Below are 22,441 nucleotides of genomic sequence, written 5' to 3'. Positions count from 1 at the left end.
CTCCCTGAGGCTACCTTTGTAGCTGGGACAAAAAAACTTTTGTAGCCCTCTAAACTATAGTCATTTGGTTCAATAACCCATGTTTCCTGTAGGCAAATTATTTGAAATTTATTTATGTAACTAATCCATTCTCGGGACTCGAATTTGGCTGCTAATCCTGCTATATTCCAGGATACGATTTGTAAATTTTCATAAGTGTTCTCATTAGGACGTCCTGTTTGGTCTCCTAATGAGTGCACTGCCTGCTCGCCAATTTTAGTTAATGTGGTAAAGCTGGGTTGTGGACTACAGTGAATAACTGGTCTGCTTTGTTCAATGGTGATCATATATTCTGGGGCTTTTGTCAGATCACCTCTACTTCTACTTGTTTTGGGAGATCTATTGCCACCTCTCTTACACTGGGCAGGTAATGACCTGTTCACATCTCCCCTTCTTGTTCCTATTTCCAACAGTTCTACCTCCCTTGGCCTTATATGTTTCAGAGTTTGCTTTCCCCTTCCATGTCAATCCACCTGTTCAAGAACGCTAAACCTGTTCCAGTGTGCGTACTGCGTTTCAAAGGGATCGTAATTTGTGGCCGCATAAAGAGGCCTTTGCCACTGGTTCGGTCTGTATTGGGTATCCATTTGGGGGTTTCTAAACATCGGGGGTCTATTGGTCTGCATAGGTCTATGAAGTGCGTGAGGGTAGAAGTAGGATAAATGTACAGGATGGATTTGTGAATGAGTATCACTGGGAGATGCATTGCAAATAAAGTTAACTGCTGCAATGTCTCTGAAATTCACCGTAATTATATCCCCTGCTATTGTCTTGGTACCTTTGCCGATCCATTCCCCCCTTCCTACAGAGAGAATCTGTCCATGAATGTTGGGGGGTAGTGGTCTATGTATTTGCAGCCACTGGGCACATTTATTTTTTAACTCTATTGGTGTTTCCCTTTTGCCTTCTCTTAAAGGTGGGACTCCTGTTAGTACCACTACAAAGGGTAAAGCTTCAGGTGGGAGATTAATTGTTCTAAAGCGGGATGCTGTTTTGTTTTCTGTAATATTTACTGGAGGGATAAAATTTGCCTTAGGGTTCACTTTCGGAGTTTGGATGTTATTTCCAGATGATGTTTGAGCAGATCCGGAGGATGGTTTGTGTATTTGAGAATTTGTTTGTTTATTAGTCTTGTCTATGTTCGGTGTGATACTGCCTGTCTGGGTGTCTTTTGTGTTTATTTGTGGGTCTCTAAGAAGATTATTTGTTACCACGTCCTGTATTGGATTTACCTTATCTTTAGTTGGTATATTGGATGAGACCCCATCCGATTTTGTTGTTATTGGGGCACCCTCTTGTGCTGTTTGGCATTTCAGTCCAGCACCTTTATTATTTACGAGAGATGTTAGCCTATCAATTTTAGATATGAGGGGTTTTATCAGCACGGTGATAGAGTGTTCTAGGTCCGTTTTAAGGTCGGCCACCATGTTGGTAATCCAGCAAGGTATTCCTGTAGTGGGTGGGTTTATAGGCGTCACCAAGTTATGATTTCTAGTTTTGGTTTGGCCTTTTTTTTCTCCACATTTCGAACCTTCCCTAGACCAGTTATTTTCCGTGGTGTTTAATTTCCTCTTATTCTTTTTTGTTTGTGAGGCAAATCGCTCCCTATTCGTCTCGGTGGAAACCTGAGCACATGGGAGATCGACAAGTGAGGAGGGGGAAATGGCCAAGCTAGTATCAGGATCATCTGCGAGGTCTAAAGAGACTGCAGAGACGTTATTTAATGTTTCCTGTGTGTCTTGGACGATGGTCACGGGTGGTAAAGACAACTTCCTCTCCGTGTTTGCAATGGCATTAGAAACTGCCCCTATAGTTTGCTTGAGCATCTTATCAATGGCAGTTAAAGTTGGTAATGTTTGTTGGGAATCAGGTTGTGATCTGGTGCTTGATCTTAATATAGGCATTTTAGGCTTTCTGACAGGCTTCCTCATGATATGCTAAGAGGGGGTACAATAGAAATGGGTGGATTTCGCTAAATGTTATATTGCACAGTTAATTTACCTTGATCGCAGACTGCTGTGATGGAATTTGGGGGGATGGCCCAGCCCAGCCTCCTCTGGCCGCTGAGGGCCGTAGAGGGCCCGCCCTTTGCCCGGGCTTGGCTCCGGGCGTCCCGCTCGCGTCCCGCGAGGCTGAGGGCTTGCTGAATTTGAAGCCCCTCCTGGCGCCTTGATCTTGCGTCAGGGAACGCGCCGCCGCCGCCGCCGCAAAGGCTGCCGGGGTTTGTAGTCCCGGAGCGGCGGTGGCGTGCCTGGTGATAGCGGTCGCTTGCAGGTGAGAGGATGTGGCGTGGCGTTAGTCCGCAGGTCTCCTCCTGCCGCTTGTCCTTAGAATGTCTCCGCCAGGTAAAGAAAGTGTTTGGCTCCCCCCGCTCCACCGAGGGCTTGCTGAATTTGAAGCCCCTCCTGGCGCCTTGATCTTGCGTCAGGGAACGCGCCGACGCAAAGGCTGCCGGGGTTTGTAGTCCCGGAGCGGCGGTGGCGTGCCTGGTGATAGCGGTCGCTTGCAGGTGAGAGGATGTGGCGTGGTGTTAGTCCGCAGGTCTCCTCCTGCCGCTTGTCCTTAGAATGTCTCCGCCAGGTAAAGAAAGTGTTTGGCTCCCCCCGCTCCACCGAGGGCTTGCTGAATTTAAAGCCCCTCCTGGCGCCTTGATCTTGCGTTAGGGAACGCGCCGCCGCCGCAAAGGCTGCCGGGGTTTGTAGTCCCGGAGCGGCGGTGGCGTGCCTGGTGATAGCGGTCGCTTGCAGGTGAGAGGATGTGGCGTGGCGTTAGTCCGCAGGTCTCCTCCTGCCGCTTGTCCTTAGAATGTCTCCGCCAGGTAAAGAAAGTGTTTGGCTCCCCCCGCTCCACCGAGGGCTTGCTGAATTTGAAGCCCCTCCTGGCGCCTTGATCTTGCGTCAGGGAACGCGCCGCCGCAAAGGCTGCCGGGGTTTGTAGTCCCGGAGCGGCGGTGGCGTGCCTGGTGATAGCGGTCGCTTGCAGGTGAGAGGATGTGGCGTGGTGTTAGTCCGCAGGTCTCCTCCTGCCGCTTGTCCTTAGAATGTCTCCGCCAGGTAAAGAAAGTGTTTGGCTCCCCCCGCTCCACCGAGGGCTTGCTGAATTTGAAGCCCCTCCTGGCGCCTTGATCTTGCGTTAGGGAACGCGCCGCCGCCGCAAAGGCTGCCGGGGTTTGTAGTCCCGGAGCGGCGGTGGCGTGCCTGGTGATAGCGGTCGCTTGCAGGTGAGAGGATGTGGCGTAGCGTTAGTCCGCAGGTCTCCTCCTGCCGCTTGTCCTTAGAATGTCTCCGCCAGGTAAAGAAAGTGTTTGGCTCCCCCCGCTCCACCGAGGGCTTGCTGAATTTGAAGCCCCTCCTGGCGCCTTGATCTTGCGTCAGGGAACGCGCCGCCGCCGCAAAGCCTGCCGGGGTTTGTAGTCCCTGAGCGGCGGTGGCGTGCCTGGTGATAGCGGTCGCTTGCAGGTGAGAGGATGTGGCGTGGCGTTAGTCCGCAGGTCTCCTCCTGCCGCTATGTATTCTATTTATAAGTGTGCACATAACTATTGGTAAATGAAACCTAATTCACCATGGTATGTCACTGAACCTTCAAAAATAGTCGAGTAAATTCAAAAATAGACCAGGAATTCTGCAACTACCATTTATTATTTCTTGGCTTCTGGTTCATTGTGAAGGACTTTTTTCGATCTGGGTGACTGCGCTTACTTAGGGTCATGCCTTTTGCATCCCCTTTACATCCATGGCTGTTCTTGATTGCTACTAAGATGTATCTGAATTGTTACCTTGAATACAAATGAAAGTACTGTTAACTTACATGAAGATTCTTGAGGTTCTTGAAATCTCCTTCTTTAATTTCAGTGATTTTGTTGTTCTGGAGGTCAAGCAGAGTAGTGTCTGAGGGGATATCCTTTGGCACATTTTCTAACCCTAAAATAGAGGAAAAATGGAGTAAAGTGTTCATTTCCTCATTAATGCAGTTCAATTGATTATTATTCACAGTAACATCTGTGGCATGGTAACGTATCTCAACTTAACTCAGCGTGTAATTCATTCTGAAATGTTAACATAAAACCAGCATCATGATATAGTGTGGTGCCATTTTCTCTAAAACATGGTAACACTGGCTCACACCCAATTGTTATATTTAATTTACTTTTAGGTCCCTAGTAAAGTGGCACTACCCGGGCCCAAGGCCTGAAACTAAAATATTGCTTGGTTGCATACAGCAGTGATTGTGCCACCCGTTTAAGTAGTCCTTTAAAAATGTCTCAGGCCTGCCAGAACAATCTGTATGTACTCTTTTAAACTTTCATTTCAACCTGGCAAAGCTTACCTTTTACCAGGCCCAAACCTCAGGGTACAATGTATTTAAAAAGTTGGACATGGACTTGTAAGTTTTACATGTCCTGGTAGTGAAAAACTATTACATTTATGTTTTTCACTACTGCAAGTCCTACCTCTCCCGTAGGATAACATTGGAGTTACCTTATTGCATTTTATACATGTCATTTCTAAATGTGAACATGTAACTGGATTTGTAATGGAACATCCAAACGTATGGTAAAGTCAGATTTGAAACTACAATTTTAAAAATTCCACTTTTAGTAGGATACTATTATTTTACCTTAGCAATTTGGTTTTTGCAGCCTGTCTCTGGGTCATATGACTGGCTGCCGGTCACAGTTGGGCTTTGTGTATTTCTGCTAGACAGCCACACACAATGGGAGTCTTAGGTGTGACTGAATGTGTCATTACTGGCAGGATGGGAGGGAGGAGCTGAGCACTGCCCTGCTGACACCTGAATAGGACTTGTCCTGTCTATACACAAAAGGGATGCATACCCCTTGTAGTTAGTCTGGGGCCAGGACCAAGAAGGCAGGGCATTTGTGCATTTCAAGGCATGCCTCTAGAAGCTTCTCTCCACTTCAAAGGCACAACTGAGTATAAATATTGGACCTCAGACTTCAACTCTTTAGTACACTTCTGGGTCCGTGGATACTCTACCAGGAAGAAGGACTGCTGCGCTTCTGAAAAGGCTATCACTCTGCTGGCCTGCTTCTGTGATGGAACTGCTGTACTGACCTGCTGCCTGCTGCCCTCTTTCCTGGGTGAGAAGAGAACTGCACCTGCTACCTCACCCTTGAACCCAGGACAGCAGAGTGACTCCAAGGGCTTGTGATGTATTCCTATAGGTTCTGTATCGATCCCCCTATTCCTGACCCTATTCTGGTTAACAAGTTAACTAGCAGCCATCCCATGATGCAGAAACCGTTATCTGATTACGCCAGACCACGGCACAGGAGCGCGTTATCTGATTAGGTCATAACGCTTGCCATCTAATTAGGCAAAGCAATATTCCTCCAGCCCCTGATAAGGCATACGGAGTTCTCAAAACAAATCAAACCTATGACAACCTGGGAAAAACCCTGCGGCCATTGTTTTGATTTCACCGAGAACTTCAGCAAAAGAATGTGCTAACGACCAGTTCGTATGACATCCTTATTGACGTATCTATGTCCATCCTTACGTCAATCTCGGCACCTTACAGGTATAAATATTACCGGTATTGCCTTAAGCAAACACACGCGGTGGTGACGAGATCGGAGCAGCCAGACTTGCCGAAGCCCAGAGCAGAGCATACCCCGCTGGCGCAGCCCCGCCTTCCTGACGCGCTGAGAACGAGACGCTGCTTTCTCCTGCCGAGAAATCCAGCTCCGGCGCTTCCGAGCAGCCCTTGCAGGCAGCCTGGAATATCGAGACCAAAGACGAGAGATACCATCCCTCAACCATCCTAGATTCCAGGTACAGAACTGAATAACCCCTTGCAGAGAATTCTTGAGTCAGTCACTTGGCAAAACAAACTTAACTTAAACTGCTACTTTCTATTCCCGCCCACGTATTAGGCTTAGGTCAGGTACACCGGGGTAGGCGTAGTTAGAAACACCAGTTGAGTACGATTAGTCAAATGTATATGTGTATGTATCTATTTTATCCATTTTAAACCACCATATGGCTTAGAAACCATATAAATGTTTTTACAGTATTATTTTATACTTCTGCTTTTATTGTATGCACTTTACTTAACCATAAGTATTGCGATAATATCGATCCATTTCTCTTGTATGAGAAAAGAGACTGATCAATAAATAACATCTTTTATTGAACACGCCCGTCTCTTCCTTTTCTCTACAATCTGGTGAGACTAAGAATGCACGTACTGACTGAGTAAAATAAGTTGTCTTTTGTTTTCACACGACTCTAGAGATACACTCTTGATTAGGGGAGAGCAAAGTTGTCATGTTCTATGGTTGTCAGAAACTAAATCCCTTCTTGTCTATCCAGGGAGGTTCAACTCCTCCTTGCCTATTCGAGAAAGTTTCTAGTGAACTCTGAGCTAGCTGGCAAACCCAAAACTTTAAGTCTAATATCGACAATAGAAGACCTAGTTAACGTCTGGTCTAGGCCTATACTATTGAAGGTATTATTCCAATGCGCAGAGCCTATTGGGATAATAGGAACTACACTACATGGCGCCCAAACGTTTGGAAAGGCGATAAAACTAACGCAAGACATTAGAGTAACTCAGTCGTGCTTTTTCACTCAGACCCCTTTTTTTCCCATAATACTCCAAAGACGTCTGGAGTGGGTGAAAGGTCATATCCGCCAAACCTCGCATGAGGGAACTCCTATGTATGGTTCTTGGTTCAATCAACGTTGAAGGATACACTGTTCCAAAATATTGTGCATCTAATCTTTGTTTCCATAAGAAACCTGATCTGCAAACAAACGGAATAACCTTCTGGACAGTACAATGTCAGACAGTGAAGGAGAAAGAGAGGCAGTTAGAATAGCAGCTGAACTCGTAGCAGCTGATACTATTATGCAAGCAGCAGACCCGGAGATAATACTCATCCCGGTCAACATAAGAAAATCTATAACTTTAAAACTTATAGAAAATGGACTGACACCGAGAGGTGGCACAGTCATATTCGTAATTGAGGCACACGAATATCGGCAGACAGAGGTATTCTATTCATGGATACACTTTCCAGCAGCAAACGCTGTAACAAAGCACTTCCACTATTACAAAACAGAGGAACCTCCTGAAGAGTACACTCCTTTCGAGGAGGTGGAAGTACCACTTAAATTTCAAGAGCACCTGCTCTTGTTTAATGGCGCCCTAAAACATAATAATCACATCACCAGGCTCGGTCCATTAGGTAGACCAGGAGCAACGTGGCCGGTCCTAGCCGGATACACACCACATCCAGACATCGAAAGAATGTCTGCAGCAGATCTTTTAATACAACTAAAACAATTAATAAAAGTACATAGACAATTAGTCCAATATGTAATGCGGACTTCAACAATCCAACCAGCAATTAAAATTCCACAGCTGACCCCTCATCAGGGGAACACAAATAAAATTACACCACAGAACATACAGTCCTGCCTAGGTAAAGTACCAGCTAAACGGGAACAAATACCATTCTGGTTAGCACAAAAAATCACCCAAATAGAGGCGGTGTTTCCAGACACCACCCCTGTGGATAAACACAGGATTCTGACTATCTGTCTTCCAATGGGAATCGCACCACACGTGGAGGACTGTGACACTTGGGGTACAGTCTTTGCTTCCATTTACACGAAAACGCATGGTGTTCCATCCATCTCGGTAATACCAGATGTGCTAAAACAAATTCAAGATGAATACGGTCCAGAACCCGCTTTAACTCTTGGTATGAAATTACTAAAAGACTTCAAGCAGGTCTCGGCAATACTACTAGCCAACATAAAGGGAGAAGCAGCAAACGTGGCGATCCGCCAAAAGTTGAAAGAGACAGATTTAGCAGACCAACCAGCTGAAATTGCCAGAATTATAGAAAAATCCTATGAGGAACTAGGTAGAGATAGTTTGGGTGGAATACCAGTGAAGCCCCAACTAATTGAAAGTCCAGAAAAAATATTTATTAAAAATAATCTAAACAGTCAGAAAAAGAGCTGGGATGGAAACAAACAATCCAATCCTAAAATAAAGAAATTCCAGTCCAGAGGAAGGTCTCCTCGGCGGAGAGAAAGATCTCCGAACCAAGGACGCAAGTCTCCCCAAAGGGAGCCCTCTGTGAAAAGATACGACCTTAGAAATAGGGATAATATAAAGAAACCGGATAGATATCAAGATTTTGATACACGTCCCTCTCAATATTTTCAGACTTCCTCGCAGAAATCGGAAAGAAGAGGACGATCGGAACCCAGGGAAGGGCACGTCAAGTCCAAAGACAAGGAACCTGCTCATCCAAATAAAAAATTACAGTTTCCCAAGAAGAAGGTAGCCAGCATTAAATATTCAACAATGCCGAGAATACTGAGGACACAGCTGAAAAACGGAGAGTGGGCACAGACAATGCTAGACAGCGCAGCAGAAGTGAGCATAGCACGCAAAGTCCTTATGAATCATCTGGAGACAGTGGACACGAATGAATACCTTCAAGTGGAAACTGCAGACACCAGAGTTAGCAAACCTCACAAAATATATGAAATAACTTTACGTATAGAAGGGGATAAGACTAGAAAAATAAGGGGACTATTTTGGGATAATCTCTCCAAGGGCTATGACATCCTTCTAGCTGAAAAAGACTGCCCACCAGAGTTTGTCAGGGACTGCCCTCATGGCGAAGAAATAATTATGCCTGCCTTCTCAAATCATATCCCAATTCATAAACAATATACACTTGCAAGAAAGTGGGCAGTAGCTCAAGCCCCTGCTTTATATAAAAATCATGTAGGATGGGATGAGGACTCTCCTCCTCACAAAATCCAGTTAAAATCACAACCTACTGCACAAAGGCAGTATCCAATCAAGCAAGAAGCTAAAAAACAGGTAAAAGAAATTCTAGATCAACTAGAATACCAGGGGGTGATTGAAACTTGCACCTCACAAATGAACAACCCTTTGTTTCCTGTCTCCAAACCAGACAATTCATATCGTCTAGTTTTGGATTACAGACACCTTAACTCATGTTGCAAAACCTTTGCAGTGCAAAACTCGCATAGTGCAGCACTAATGAATAACATAGTGCGCAAAAAATACAAAACAACATTAGACATCTCTAATGGATTCTTTTGTCAAAATATAGCACCAGAGAGCAGATACTTGTCCGCGTTCTCAATAAATGGCGCTCAAAAACAATTCTGTCGGTTACCCCAGGGGTACAAGAATAGCCCAGGATTATTCTCAGCGAGAGTAACAGAGTTACTACAAACATATGATGACGAAGCATTATCGTATGTCGACGACATATACCTAACAGACGATGACTTGGATACTCACTTGAAGAGAGTGAACACCATAATACTTGGGTTCGCAGCAGAGGGTTACAAATTCAACTTTAAAAAATCTAGAATAGCCCATCTAACAGTCCTGTTCTTAGGATATGAATTATCAAGTGAAGGCAAAAGCCTGGCTGACAATTTCCTAGAGAAATGTGCCGTACTCCAAGCACCTAGAACACTAAAAAACTTACAGTCAATTCTAGGCTTCCTAAATTTCGGAAGAACATACATTGCAAATTACGCAGAAAGGGTCAAACCCCTTTATGATCTAATAAAACCAGATTTTAAAAGAACGAATTGGACTCAAATACACACAGAAATTCTGAGATCCTTACAAACAGACATGTTAATTAAAACAAAATTAGAAACACGTGATAACACACGCAATCTTGTGATTCGAGTCATCACAGGAAGATGCGGATTCACATACCTAACCTCTAATGAGGGAGAAAAGGTACCAATTGCATTCAAATCACACTTATACACAGAAGCTGAAAAGAAGTTCAGCATTAAAGAAAACATTGTTCATGCAGTTCAAACCGCAATAGCTAGAGAAACAGATAAAGCTGACGGTAGACGTTTCACATTCAGAACAGCAGAATCAGCCTTTGAGGCATTAACAACACCGTGTAATTTACCAACAACACCATTGAATCCGGAATGGATACAATGGGTGAATTCAATTACAACGGACAGAGTAAAATACTACTTTGATCCAGAATTAAAAGAATTAAAAAATCTAGAATATGAAAGAACATTCCCTCTGCCAATCGACATTCTGCCATTACGACAGTACGCGTGTGTAATCTATACAGACGGACATGCTCAACCCTCCGTTTGGGGAGAACAAGCATACAACCCCACATGTGAGATTACAAAAGAAGTGTGGCGCGGAGGTAAACTAAGACCTCTATTAACAAAAACACACTCAGTAGAAACTAATTCAGAACAACAGACTGAAATAATAGCATTGAAAATGGCGCTAGATAATGCAGATCGCGAATTCCCGACACTCATAGTGTGCGATTCGTATTACTGCGTAAAATCATATAACAGCGATTTACAGAATTGGATTCAAAACGGTTACAAAGATGACACAGGTGCAACAATAAAGCAAAAACTGCTTTGGGAACAAGTAGCTCTTTTACAAAAAGAACTACCAAAGACTCACGTGACACACTCACTGAGTCATCAGCGTGATGGCGTTCACGTTGCAGGGAATTCATTGGCTGAGACAGCCACAGCGGTAGCAACTAAATCGGCTTCCGTAGCTAGAAAAAAGCGTACAGTGAAATACATTGACGGTGAAACAATGCTGGCGGTGAAAACGTCATCAAAAGGCGACTGCTCAGCGCTACCGATCAACTATCCACTCAATTATACATACATAATCGATGCAAACTCCGTCCCTTTTGCTCGAATCCCTGGAATGGGGGATAGAGTGATTCCAAACATGGACAGGAGAAGCTTGTTAATAGCAGACGCACATATGGGTGAGGGTCTCAGACACCTCAAACTAAAAGATTCTCTGGAAGAATTACAATCAATGTACTGGTGGCCAGGCATGAGCCTGCATCATACCATTTTTGTAAAAAACTGCCCAAACTGTAACAGAAATCGCAGTGGTGAGAGAAACGGTATACTACCGTGGCGTTTAACTCCAGAAAGGATCAACAGTAAAAAGCAAAGCGTCCGATTAACATATACAGGCTAGTTTCCACTTATAATGTAGATCCCCAGCACTCGGCGGACGTCTGGACTGTTATACAAAGATTTGTGAGTCTAAATGGCATACACGCTAGGAGCATGCTACGTTTGACCGATGTTTTCACTTTAGCCCTCAAGCCTGTGGGGAAACATGGCCAAATGAGCATAGCACAGCGGGATTCTTCTCACTTCCTTCCTGAGGGATACGGGATGGTGTAAAGAAAAAACCAAGGAATAAAGCTATCTATAACGGAAAGGATATTAGGTTCGGGAGCTGGGTAGGTCAAACATCTAATAAGTGTCCAACGTAGTCTAAACAACCTGCCAAGAAATTCTCTGAGGGGATTCAGTCCGTACGAATTATTGTTTGGAACTAGGATGTTGGTCTTAGATCTTGACAGTCAGACTTCAGTGGTGAAGGAAAAAAGCTTTGATATCAAAGATCGTTTGGCTATTTTGCAGGACTTAAACGAAACAAGAAAAGACCTGAGCAACATAAAGTTGAAAAAGCAGCCAAAAACCACTGAAGAACCACCACCTGTCCCAGCAAGACCTGTCTGGATTCCAAAAGTCGGGGATCTAGTCAGAGAAAAGATCGCGGTAAAGAAGGAATTTGGGCCTTCTTACAGAAAAGCAGTTCCTGTCCTGTCTATCAACGGGACAAGATCAGTTGTACTACCGCCGCTTGCTGGTAAAAAGGAGAACCGAGTTGTATCCATCGACCTGGTAAAACCACAATCATGTGGCCGATAACAAACAGTAGGCCAAGTGGACTCCCAATAAGTAGCAGAACACCAAGGTTTGCTACCAATACAGAGGTCCTAACTAAGAGGCTAATCACATTCGAAACGCCTACAGAACAACAACAAGGACTATGCAACAATGCAATGGAACTCACACCTCTGAAAACCCAAATAAAAACATTTAGTAGAGACACACCAACCTACAATGAAGTAACAAACGAATATGCAAGAAACAGTAATCCTGAAGCAATTGGAACAATTGACAGAACGGCATCCGGCTACTTCATAAACTTCGATGATTCCTCTGAAGACCTCAGTGAATCAAAGACACAGCCATCAACAAAAACCTTTAAAGATAAAGCTAAGGCACTTTTTAAACAACTGAAAGAAACATATCTGATTTCTCCATGGATTGAATTTTGGGTGGCCTTTGGTGCATTTATCCTCATACTTTGGCTCATCATGGTAATATGCTTGGGACGCTTCATTGAGGGAAAATATGCTAAAATGGACACAGCAAGCCAGAAAATCAACTTGATCCTCAAGCCACATACATCTTCACACGTCGAGAAAAGAGAACTTTCTTCAGTCAACTTCACAGCCAATCCTATACCGGGTGGGGTAGCATGGGACAATACTGACTATGAAATTTATGGTCCGGTCGAAATCCTCAAATATCCACACCAAATCAAGATCTCGTTGAGTGACTTTGTAAAACCAAGCTCATTTGCTGATGATTGGGACTTTGAAAGTATAAATAATATGATGTCTGACCTAGTGATGTCTGCTAAATTTACCAAACATGATTATTTGCAGGGTTCGTCTAATTATGATAGTATGTACTGTTACAACCACTATGGTAATCATTTTCTACATAAATCTGCACAACCTAGAAATGTTTTAAATTATAATCAATGGGAACATTGTGCAACCCCTCCAAAAGGAAGCTCAAGAACCTTTTATGACAAATATTCATACTTTTCAGGGTTCAACACAAGTAATGCTGAAACATTTTATTTCAAATTGTCAAATAAGACAGGGACAAAGACCATGCTTACAAATACGAAATTGATATATTCAGACTCATTTTTTGAACAAATGAATACTTTTGGTTTTGATTATTGGGACAAAAATGTTGAAGTAAAAAGTGTTTGGGGTACAAAAGAATGGCAAGTACAAGGTATAGAAGCATTGTTTAGAGCCTGCATGATCCCAGAACAAATTATATTTTTGAATGACACTGTTCAACAAACTACCTGTCTTGGCCTAGCCAAAATCAAAGACTTAAATAAACCGTCTATTCCAGGGGTACTCATAGTACGGCCCGCGGGCCAGGGGCGGCCCGGCAAGCCTTCCCTGGCGGCCCGCGGACCCCCGTGACATCATACCTGTGTTTTCCGAGTTTTTTTTTCAAGTGTCTGCAGCAGCGCGAGAGACTCTGCTTCTCTGTGGGGAATGCCGGCCGGGCGATCCTAGGAATGGCCAGAGTAAAGCTGCGGGGGCCTAAGAAGAGGTGAAATACAAAGGCCTCATTAACATGCAAATGGTCTTAATGGCCTGTGAAGTGCTCGGGTGCGGCTGTGAGTGTGTGTGTGCCCCGGCTGGCACACAGGCAGGGTGAGATGACAGAGGGTGACAGAGGGAGTGGGAGGGAAAGGGAGGGGGAGGGGGACGGAGAGGGAGAGAGAGTGAGAGTGAGAGGGAGTGAAAGGGAGTGAGTGAGAGGGAGTGAGTGAGTGAGAGGGAGTGAGGGAGGGAGTGAGAGGGAGTGAGTGAGTGAGAGGGAGGAAGTGACAGGGAGGGAGTGAGAGTGAGAGAGTGAGAGGGAGTGAGAGTGAGAGGGAGTGAGTTAGAGAGTGAGAGGGAGTGAGTTAGAGAGTGAGAGGGAGTGAGTGAGAAAGAGGGAGTGAGTGAGGGAGAGGGAGTGAGTGAGTGAGTGAGAGGGAGTGAGTGTGAGTGAGAGGGAGTGAGTGAGAGTGAGAGGGAGTGAGTGAGAGGGAGTGAGTGAGAGGGAGTGAGAGTGAGAGGGAGTGAGTAAATGAGTGGGAGTGAGTGAGTGGGAGGGAGTGAGTGAGAGGGATGGAGTGAGTGGGAGGGAGGGAGTGAGAGTGAGTGAGTGGGAGGGAGGGAGAGGGAGTGAGTGAGAGGGAGGGAGTGAGTGAGAGGGAGGGAGTAAGTGAGAGGGGAGTGAGAGAAGGATTGAGTGGGAGTGACTGAGTGAGAGTGAGTGAGAGTGAGTGAGTGAGAGTGTGAGAGGGAGTGAGAGGGAGTGAGTAAATGAGTGGGAGTGGGAGGGAGTGAGTGAGAGGGAGGGAGGGAGTGAGAGGGAGTGAGTGAGTGGGAGGGAGTGAGAGGGAGTGAGTGAGAGTGAGAGGGAGTGAGTGAGAGGGAGGGAGTGAGTGAGAGGGAGTGGGAGTGAGTGAGTGGGAGTGAGTGGGAGTGAGTGAGTGGGAGTGAGTGAGTGAGTGGGAGTGAGAGGGAGTGAGTGAGGGAGTGAGCAAGTGAGAATGAGTGAGAGGGAGTGAGTGAGCGAGAGGGAGAGAGTGAGAGTGAATGAGTGGGAGTGAGTGGGAGGGAGAGGGAGTGAGTGAGACGGAGAGGGAGTGAGACGGACAGGGAGGGAGAGGGAGTGAGACGGAGACCGAGAGGGAGGGAAAGGGAGGGATAGGGAGGGAGACAGAGAGGGAGGGAAAGGGAAGGAGAAGGAGGAAAAGAGAGGGAGACGGAAAGGGAGGGAGACGGAGAGGGAGTGAGAGGGAGGGAAAGGGAGGGAGACTGATAGGGAGTGAGATGGAGGGAAAGGGAGGGCTACTGATGGGGAATGACATGGAGGTAAAGGGAGGGAGACTGATGGGGAGTGAGATGGAGGGAGAGAGAGGGAGACTGATGGGGAGTGAGGTGGAGGGAGAGGGAGTTGAAAGGGAGGGAAATGGAGGGAGAGGGAGGGAAAGGGAGGGAGACGAAAAGGGAGTGAGAGGGAGGGAAAGGGAGGGAAACGGAGAGGGAGTGAAAGGGAGGGAGACGGAGAGGGAGGGAAAGGGAGGGAGATGGAGAGGGAGTGAGAGGGAGGGAAAGGAAGGAAAATGGAGGGAGAGGGAGGGAAAGGAAGGAAAATGGATGGAGAGGGAGGGAAAGGGAGTGAAAGGGGTGAGACGGAGAGTGAGTGAGAGAGAGGGAAAGGGAGGGAGACGGAGAGGGAGGGAGAGAGAGAGGGAGTGAGAGAGGGAGTGAGAGAGAGGGAGTGAGAGAGAGAGAGGAAGTGAGACAGTCAGAGTGAGATAGAGGAAGACAGGAGAGAGGGAGGGTGAGAGGGAGAGAGAGCTAGAGAGAGGGAGAGAGAGCTAGAGCGAGGGAGGGAGACTGAGCGAGAAAGAGAAAGATGTGTGTATGCCGGGACGGCTCAGTGGACGAAGGCGTCCGCTGCAGGGACCTATGATCAACCTCATGGTCAGTTTTATGTTGTTGCTCTAGCCCCTCCCCCTCCCCCACTAACCCCACCCCCCCACCGATGCGGCCCTCGGACACAAACCAAACTGTAAATTTGGCCCCCGAGAGAAAGTTTGTGAGTACCCATGGTCTATTCCAAAGCCAACTATGAACAGCAATAGCTCTACAGATGAAGAGATAGACGTAAACTATGTATTAAACAAAAACAGAACACATCCTGATTGGAAACAATGGTTAATCTGGCCCACAGATACTAATAACTGTCAAGACAGATTCCTGAACAAAATACAGGGGTTCACATTGACCAGGCCAGATCCTAGATATTCCCAAAGACAACACCCAGGGATAATCACCACCTACAGTGTGGGCAAACTCTGCCTTCAATGGCTACAAACTTCCACACTAACAGAAATTAAGCAACACCTAACTTTACTTACTGATGGTGCTGACTTGCGTGATTTCATTATGGGACCGCGCAAACAGCGTCAAAAACGCTTCATAGCAGCCTCTGTATATGCAGCTTACAACGAGGCCTGGAAGGTAACTCAAATTGAGACAGCAGAAAGTATACGGGAAATTGACCGTATTAATTTGGAAAAATCGCTTTCTGTAGTGGACAATGGGTTAATGACTCTGTCCTCCAGAATTTTTTCTTTGGACAGCATTGTGTCTTCAGCAATCGACATAATATCGCAAGACTTACTGTTGTTACAACACGGTCAGTCTCAATTGCGTTCTATTGTACAGCTTGGCTGGACGTTATAAAACCTGCGTTCAGGCTATGTGCCTTGGCGTTTAATCAACACAACGTCACTATTCAATATCTTTAACCTTACTGATAAACAAATCAGTATGGCACAAAAGGGTGCTGATTATACAATCCTGAGCATTGAGAAACTCGAGAGATTACCAGTGACAATGTCAGAACGACCTGTCAGTGAATGGATAATACATGGGATAATTAATATTCCAATATCAACCTTCAGGTTTCAATACTGCCAAAAATATATACAGGCTGGCATGTACGAAAAATTGGGAAAAGGGTACATTAAGACAACATGGAACTTGCCCTATTCACATGCATGTGTCAGTAATAAAGGACAGAAAGTGTTTCTTAGTGGCAATAATTGTGCGATGTCACTAAGCGGTACACTTCTGTGTAATGGAATTAGTTTGCATGGAGCCTGTGAAGGGAACTCAAATAACCTTTCATGTCACCACCTAGGCGCACCTGCAACAGAGATAGAACCATTCTTTAAAAGACTCTATAACGGGAGTTACATTCTAATTGTGGATCGCAGATGTTGTAGTTTACTGCCCGGGGTTCCTTATCTCATAAGTACGACTGCGAAGGTCATGTGCTGTGGACGCTTATTGTTCCCCAGCTCCTTTCCAGACAGGGAGGCAAGGCATGGCCTAATTTGAAAATAACTTCTATTCGAATAGATACTTAAAGCAGAATGAAAACAGTGCTTCTTCAGACGCCGACCAGACTCACGTCATCAAAAGAAACGTATGATCTCCTAGTCGCAAGGACGACTGCAGAGATTCACTCATTGTTATCAACTAATTCCGAAAGCAACAACAATTTGTACAGAGTTCCCCTGGTTAAGTCAACTTATATCTAACCTCTCTCACGTAGAGTAGTGACCAGAAAAGGTGAAGGTGCTACACCCTTTTTACGGAATTAAGGATACCTCACACAAGTCACCGGTTGGACGGCCACTGTCATCCCACCCGATGATCGTACAGTGTCATCATTGGTGTCCTGCTCCTGCGGCAGGCTGGCGATGCAATGCCTGTCGGGCAGCCCTAGGTGCTGCACTTTGTCGGAGATCTTTTATTCCTTAGCCAATGGGTGTGTGAGTGTGAGGGGCCTAAAAAAGTGCAATAGTGAGCGTGAGTGGAGTTTAAAAAAAGTCAGTAGGGTCCATTAGGCGAAGCTTTAATGTTATGGCTCACTGCTTTGTTAAAAGAAAAATAGAGGGGTATGAAGGCGTGGTAATAATGGTGACCAAACCTCATTCAACCCTCAGTCAGAGTGTGGTCAACTAATTCCCCCATACATTTCGCAGAAATCCTGAATGAAATCTTAAATATTTCTGATACCAGTGGAGTCTCAAAAGTATTTAAGACAGTATTTTCAATGGCATTAACACCATTCAAAGCCATACTGGGTATTTTTCCAGACTTCGTCCATTCGATTTTTGGCGGACTTCCCCTCATTTTAGGACTAATTGCAGGAATCCTATTCTTGGTCCTTATATTTCGTTATGGCAAACCATGTCACAGACAAAACACCTGCGACAAGGGAAGAAACAATCCGAGCCATTGGATACCGGGACCGGATATCAAAAATCCTGGGACTATCCCGGCTTAGAGACCTGAACATGACTTGGTTTCTTTCATTTCGACCAATGTGGCATCGATGTGTTTTACCTGTATTAAGGTGCTTGCTGTGCGGAGAAGAATGCGTGTTGGACACCTGTCTGACGCTACAATCGGATGCGCCAATGGATGCAGAAGCATTGTTGGGTCCGGTAACGGCCCATGCATTGTGCTGCCCTCAACGGCTGCCAATCCTGATGACGGCATTCGTGGAAACTTCACCACTACGATTAAGGGGTAGTGAAGTTCAAGATGAAAGCAGCATCGATCAGGTACGACCTTCTGTCAGCAATACTAATCAAAACGTCAATAGAGACAATCATGCACACGAATGCATGGTTACACCTTTTTCCGAGTTAGTGGAACTTTTACAGGAAGCTGTTGACAGCTTTTTCGACAGTCTCAATAATATGATGTTCTCACCAGAGCAGAAATAACGACTTTTGAGAAAGCTAGCACACGGCGTTCCCAAAACCCTGAATTTGGCCTTCAACTTTGAATAATAAAGTAGCATGAACAATTTTCCCTCCAGTTCACGGACAGCAGTTTTTTTCAGCAGTCCCAAAATATTTATACGATTTTCGGGACACTTATCTTCTGCTTAAAGTAAGAACTATTCTTAGAGAACTAAAATTTCTACTTTTAGAAACTTTATAGACATTAGCTGCCCGCTGGTATGTTCATAATTATTTTATTCTGTGATGAAATGGTTTCGAACTTTTCTTCTGTATTAAGAGTCATTTCATGTGTAATTCTCGTATTCAAATATTAATTATGTATACATATGCGTGATTATTTTAGCATTATTCTACAGCTTGAGTGCATATAGTACATGTGACTATTTTTTTTTGTATATTACATAATTTCGAAATGCATTATATGTATTTTGGGGTGGTAAGGTATACACGATACTCTACAGTATGTTTTACTATGCCTAGATTCATAAATATGGCCATAGTTAGCGTGGAGTGGGTGTGATGTATTCCTATAGGTTCTGTATCGATCCCCCTATTCCTGACCCTATTCTGGTTAACAAGTTAACTAGCAGCCATCCCATGATGCAGAAACCGTTATCTGATTACGCCTGACCACGGCACAGGAGCGCGTTATCTGATTAGGTCATAACGCTTGCCATCTAATTAGGCAAAGCAATATTCCTCCAGCCCCTGATAAGGCATACGGAGTTCTCAAAACAAATCAAACCTATGACAACCTGGGAAAAACCCTGCGGCCATTGTTTTGATTTCACTGAGAACTTCAGCAAAAGAATGTGCTAACGACCAGTTCGTATGACATCCTTATTGACGTATCTATGTCCATCCTTACGTCAATCTCGGCACCTTACAGGTATAAATATTACCGGTATTGCCTTAAGCAAACACACGCGGTGGTGACGAGATCGGAGCAGCCAGACTTGCCGAAGCCCAGAGCAGAGCAGACCCCGCTGGCGCAGCCCCGCCTTCATGACGCGCTGAGAACGAGACGCTGCTTTCTCCTGCCGAGAAATCCAGCTCCGGCGCTTCCGAGCAGCCCTTGCAGGCAGCCTGGAATATCGAGACCAAAGACGAGAGATACCATCCCTCAACCATCCTAGATTCCAGGTACAGAACTGAATAACCCCTTGCAGAGAATTCTTGAGTCAGTCACTTGGCAAAACAAACTTAACTTAAACTGCTACTTTCTATTCCCGCCCACGTATTAGGCTTAGGTCAGGTACACCGGGGTAGGCGTAGTTAGAAACGCCAGTTGAGTACGATTAGTCAAATGTATATGTGTATGTATCTATTTTATCCATTTTAAACCACCATATGGCTTAGAAACCATATAAATGTTTTTACAGTATTATTTTATACTTCTGCTTTTATTGTATGCACTTTACTTAACCATAAGTATTGCGATAATATCGATCCATTTCTCTTGTATGAGAAAAGAGACTGATCAATAAATAACATCTTTTATTGAACACGCCCGTCTCTTCCTTTTCTCTACAATCTGGTGAGACTAAGAATGCACGTACTGACTGAGTAAAATAAGTTGTCTTTTGTTTTCACACGACTCTAGAGATACACTCTTGATTAGGGGAGAGCAAAGTTGTCATGTTCTATGGTTGTCAGAAACGAAATCCCTTCTTGTCTATCCAGGGAGGTTCAACTCCTCCTTGCCTATTCGAGAAAGTTTCTAGTGAACTCTGAGCTAGCTGGCAAACCCAAAACTTTAAGTCTAATATCGACAATAGAAGACCTAGTTAACGTCTGGTCTTGGCCTATACTATTGAAGGTATTATTCCAATGCGCAGAGCCTATTGGGATAATAGGAACTACACTACAGGCTAGTCTGCTGACCTCCTGATCTGAGCCTCAGGGCCAAAAAATGCTCCTCAGCATGCTGCACCAGCCGCTGGACCCAGCTGAAGTGAGTTCCTGACCCCCAAGTGGTACTCCACATCTCCTGGACCCTTGGTGGGGCTCATAAAGCTGTGTATTTAAGTATTCGGTACTTTGTGACTGTGAACAGGCCAGTTCGCACCAAGACCTCACTGCTTGCACTGTGATTCAATGTGAAACTCTGGCTGCCACCTCTCCATGCTACAGCATTGGCTGCTAGTGGGGAGCACTAACGTGAAGCACCAACGATGCCCATTCGCGATGACTACAGAATCTTCGCACTTTGCTGGTAGACTCCTGTGATGCTCTCCCTGCTTCTCTTGGCCTCCTCCACCATGAACAAGACTGTTTTATTTTTTACTCTGTTTATTTACAGTTTAGTAAAAAAAAACAGATATATACCATTTCGGTGCACTGATATTTCAATAGAATAAATAAGCCTATCACCTTCCAGTGTTTTCCACAGGGCTCCCCTCCCATACACCATATTACCCGACATTTGTGAAGGATCCAGACGGGCCTGACAGAGCCCCAACAGCCCAGGAGAAACAAAATCATCACATTCCGTGCCCCTTGAGGCTTTTCCGTGGCCCCAAGATTTTTATATATTTTCGGGGGCAACCCCAATCAACATGAACCACACTCTCAGCCAACATACACCAATCCATGTTGCGCTTCCATCACCTAATTGGAGCGGTTACTCTGCCCACGCCCCCATGATCTTGCAATGTTAAATTTAGCTCCCACCATTATTCCCAAAGTCTACCATATTTTTGTCATGCGATTCAGTGCTTTTGTTGAGGAGACACCATTTTGCACCAATTGGAAACCTGCCCATATGGCCATCTGCCTCAGGGATGCCAAGTCCTCCATCCAGTTGGACTCATCATCCCCCAGCTCCTCAGGGTCCTAGGTCCATTGCTCCCTCAAGTGTTGTAGTGCATCGGTGCATTGTTGAGGAACTTTTTATGTGTCAGTGTGGTCACTTTCTGAGACATTTATTCATCTAAAAGGTGATCATCTGGGTCTGAGGACTTGGAGAGTTCAATTCCCTTCTCCAATACCGCCCTGAGTGCATGACGTATTTGGATGTAACAGTAAACCTCAGCGGGGGCTAGTTGATAGTCACGCTGGCGGTCTGTCCAAGGGACAACGTCCACATGAGCCCAAAGGTCTCTCTCTCGGGTGAGGCCAATTAAGTCCCATTTATCAAATCCTAACTGCATAACCAGTGCCTCAATATGCCATGGGGGTATACCTTGTGTGATTTTGCCCCGCCTCCCCAGGGCTTTCAGAGCTATATGACAAAGAGTAATCACAGTGGCTGTAGGGCCAAGGAGGAGCTCTTTCTAGGGGAGCCTTAGGAACCAACGAGGTAACCCGACGGTTGTATAATGAATCTATCCATGTGACACACAGGTTAGTCACTGGGGAAATAAACCCAACCATGATGGTGGTAAGTAGTGCCATCTGGTAGTATTTTTGAATGTCGGGCAAGGCTATCCCCCCATCTTACCACCCCCTGATGAGTTTGAGTAAAGCAATCCTAGCTGGGCCCCCATCTGAGAGCAGTGTCCTAAGTTCTGTGTCAATGGTTTAAAAATTGGAAGCCGGCACTGGGCAGGATGTGTCCTGCAGAACCTACAAAATATGGGGCAGGGTCATCATTTTAAAAAGAGTCTTTCCACCAAGAAGAGACAAGGACAGGGACCTACAGTGCTCAACATAGTGCCTCAGCATATACGAACAGGACTCTTGGCACAGATTTGAGAAGGTAAACCTCAGCAGGCCTAACCTAGTGACTGTAGCCAATCTGCACTCCATCGTGGTTGGACTGAAAGTGTGACTTTGACCTGGTCAGCCGCAATCAGATTGCCTAGATGGCACATTGGTTTTTTTTGTGCTATTGCCACTAAAATCTTCAAAAGTGCATAGCTCGGGTTCTACTGATTGGCGTTTTCTCATATTGGTCTTGTTTTATTGATTACATTTTGCTCATTTTTCTAACTTCTGTGGGATACTTTATGAATTGTGTTTACCATTTCATTACTGTTTGCAGTGTTGCACAAATACTTTACATATTATCTCTAATTTGAATGCTCCGTGTCAAGCTACCAGAGGGTTGAGCACAGGTCAATGTGAGGTTAGCTTGTACCTCACCCTAAAAAGATTATGGTTTCTGCTTGACAAAGGCTCACAACCTAGTCAACCAACAACCCAATTTCTCATTACATTCTACTATGGTACTGGTCATTGTGCTCTGCTGTGCTCTTGATCTACTGATGTAGCAAACCAAACCAACTAGCAACTAAGAAAAAAATGCAGTCTGCCTCTGGCAGTTTATTCGTTTCCAGAAGCATGCACCAGCGGGAGGTCTCAACCTAACTGGATGACTTGAGACCAACTG

The 22,441-nt window shown here is 45.2% G+C and overlaps 1 protein-coding gene across 1 annotated transcript in view; it reads right to left on the bottom strand.

The window, feature by feature from the left end:
- The window catches only part of DCN (decorin), a 390,395-nt gene that overhangs the window by 204,110 nt on the left and 163,844 nt on the right, over nucleotides 1-22,441 (bottom strand). Inside the window, exon 3 of the mRNA XM_078674259.1 lies at nucleotides 3,847-3,959. Within this exon, the coding sequence (XP_078530385.1) occupies nucleotides 3,847-3,959 (113 nt within the window). The remainder of the gene's footprint in view (nucleotides 1-3,846; nucleotides 3,960-22,441) is intronic.

Source organism: Lissotriton helveticus, chromosome 1_1 (genome assembly GCF_964261635.1).
Source record: "Lissotriton helveticus chromosome 1_1, aLisHel1.1, whole genome shotgun sequence".
Classification (NCBI taxonomy): domain Eukaryota; kingdom Metazoa; phylum Chordata; class Amphibia; order Caudata; family Salamandridae; genus Lissotriton; species Lissotriton helveticus.
The sequence above is the reverse complement of the archived record's forward strand: the minus strand, read 5'-3'. Positions and strand labels throughout refer to the sequence as shown.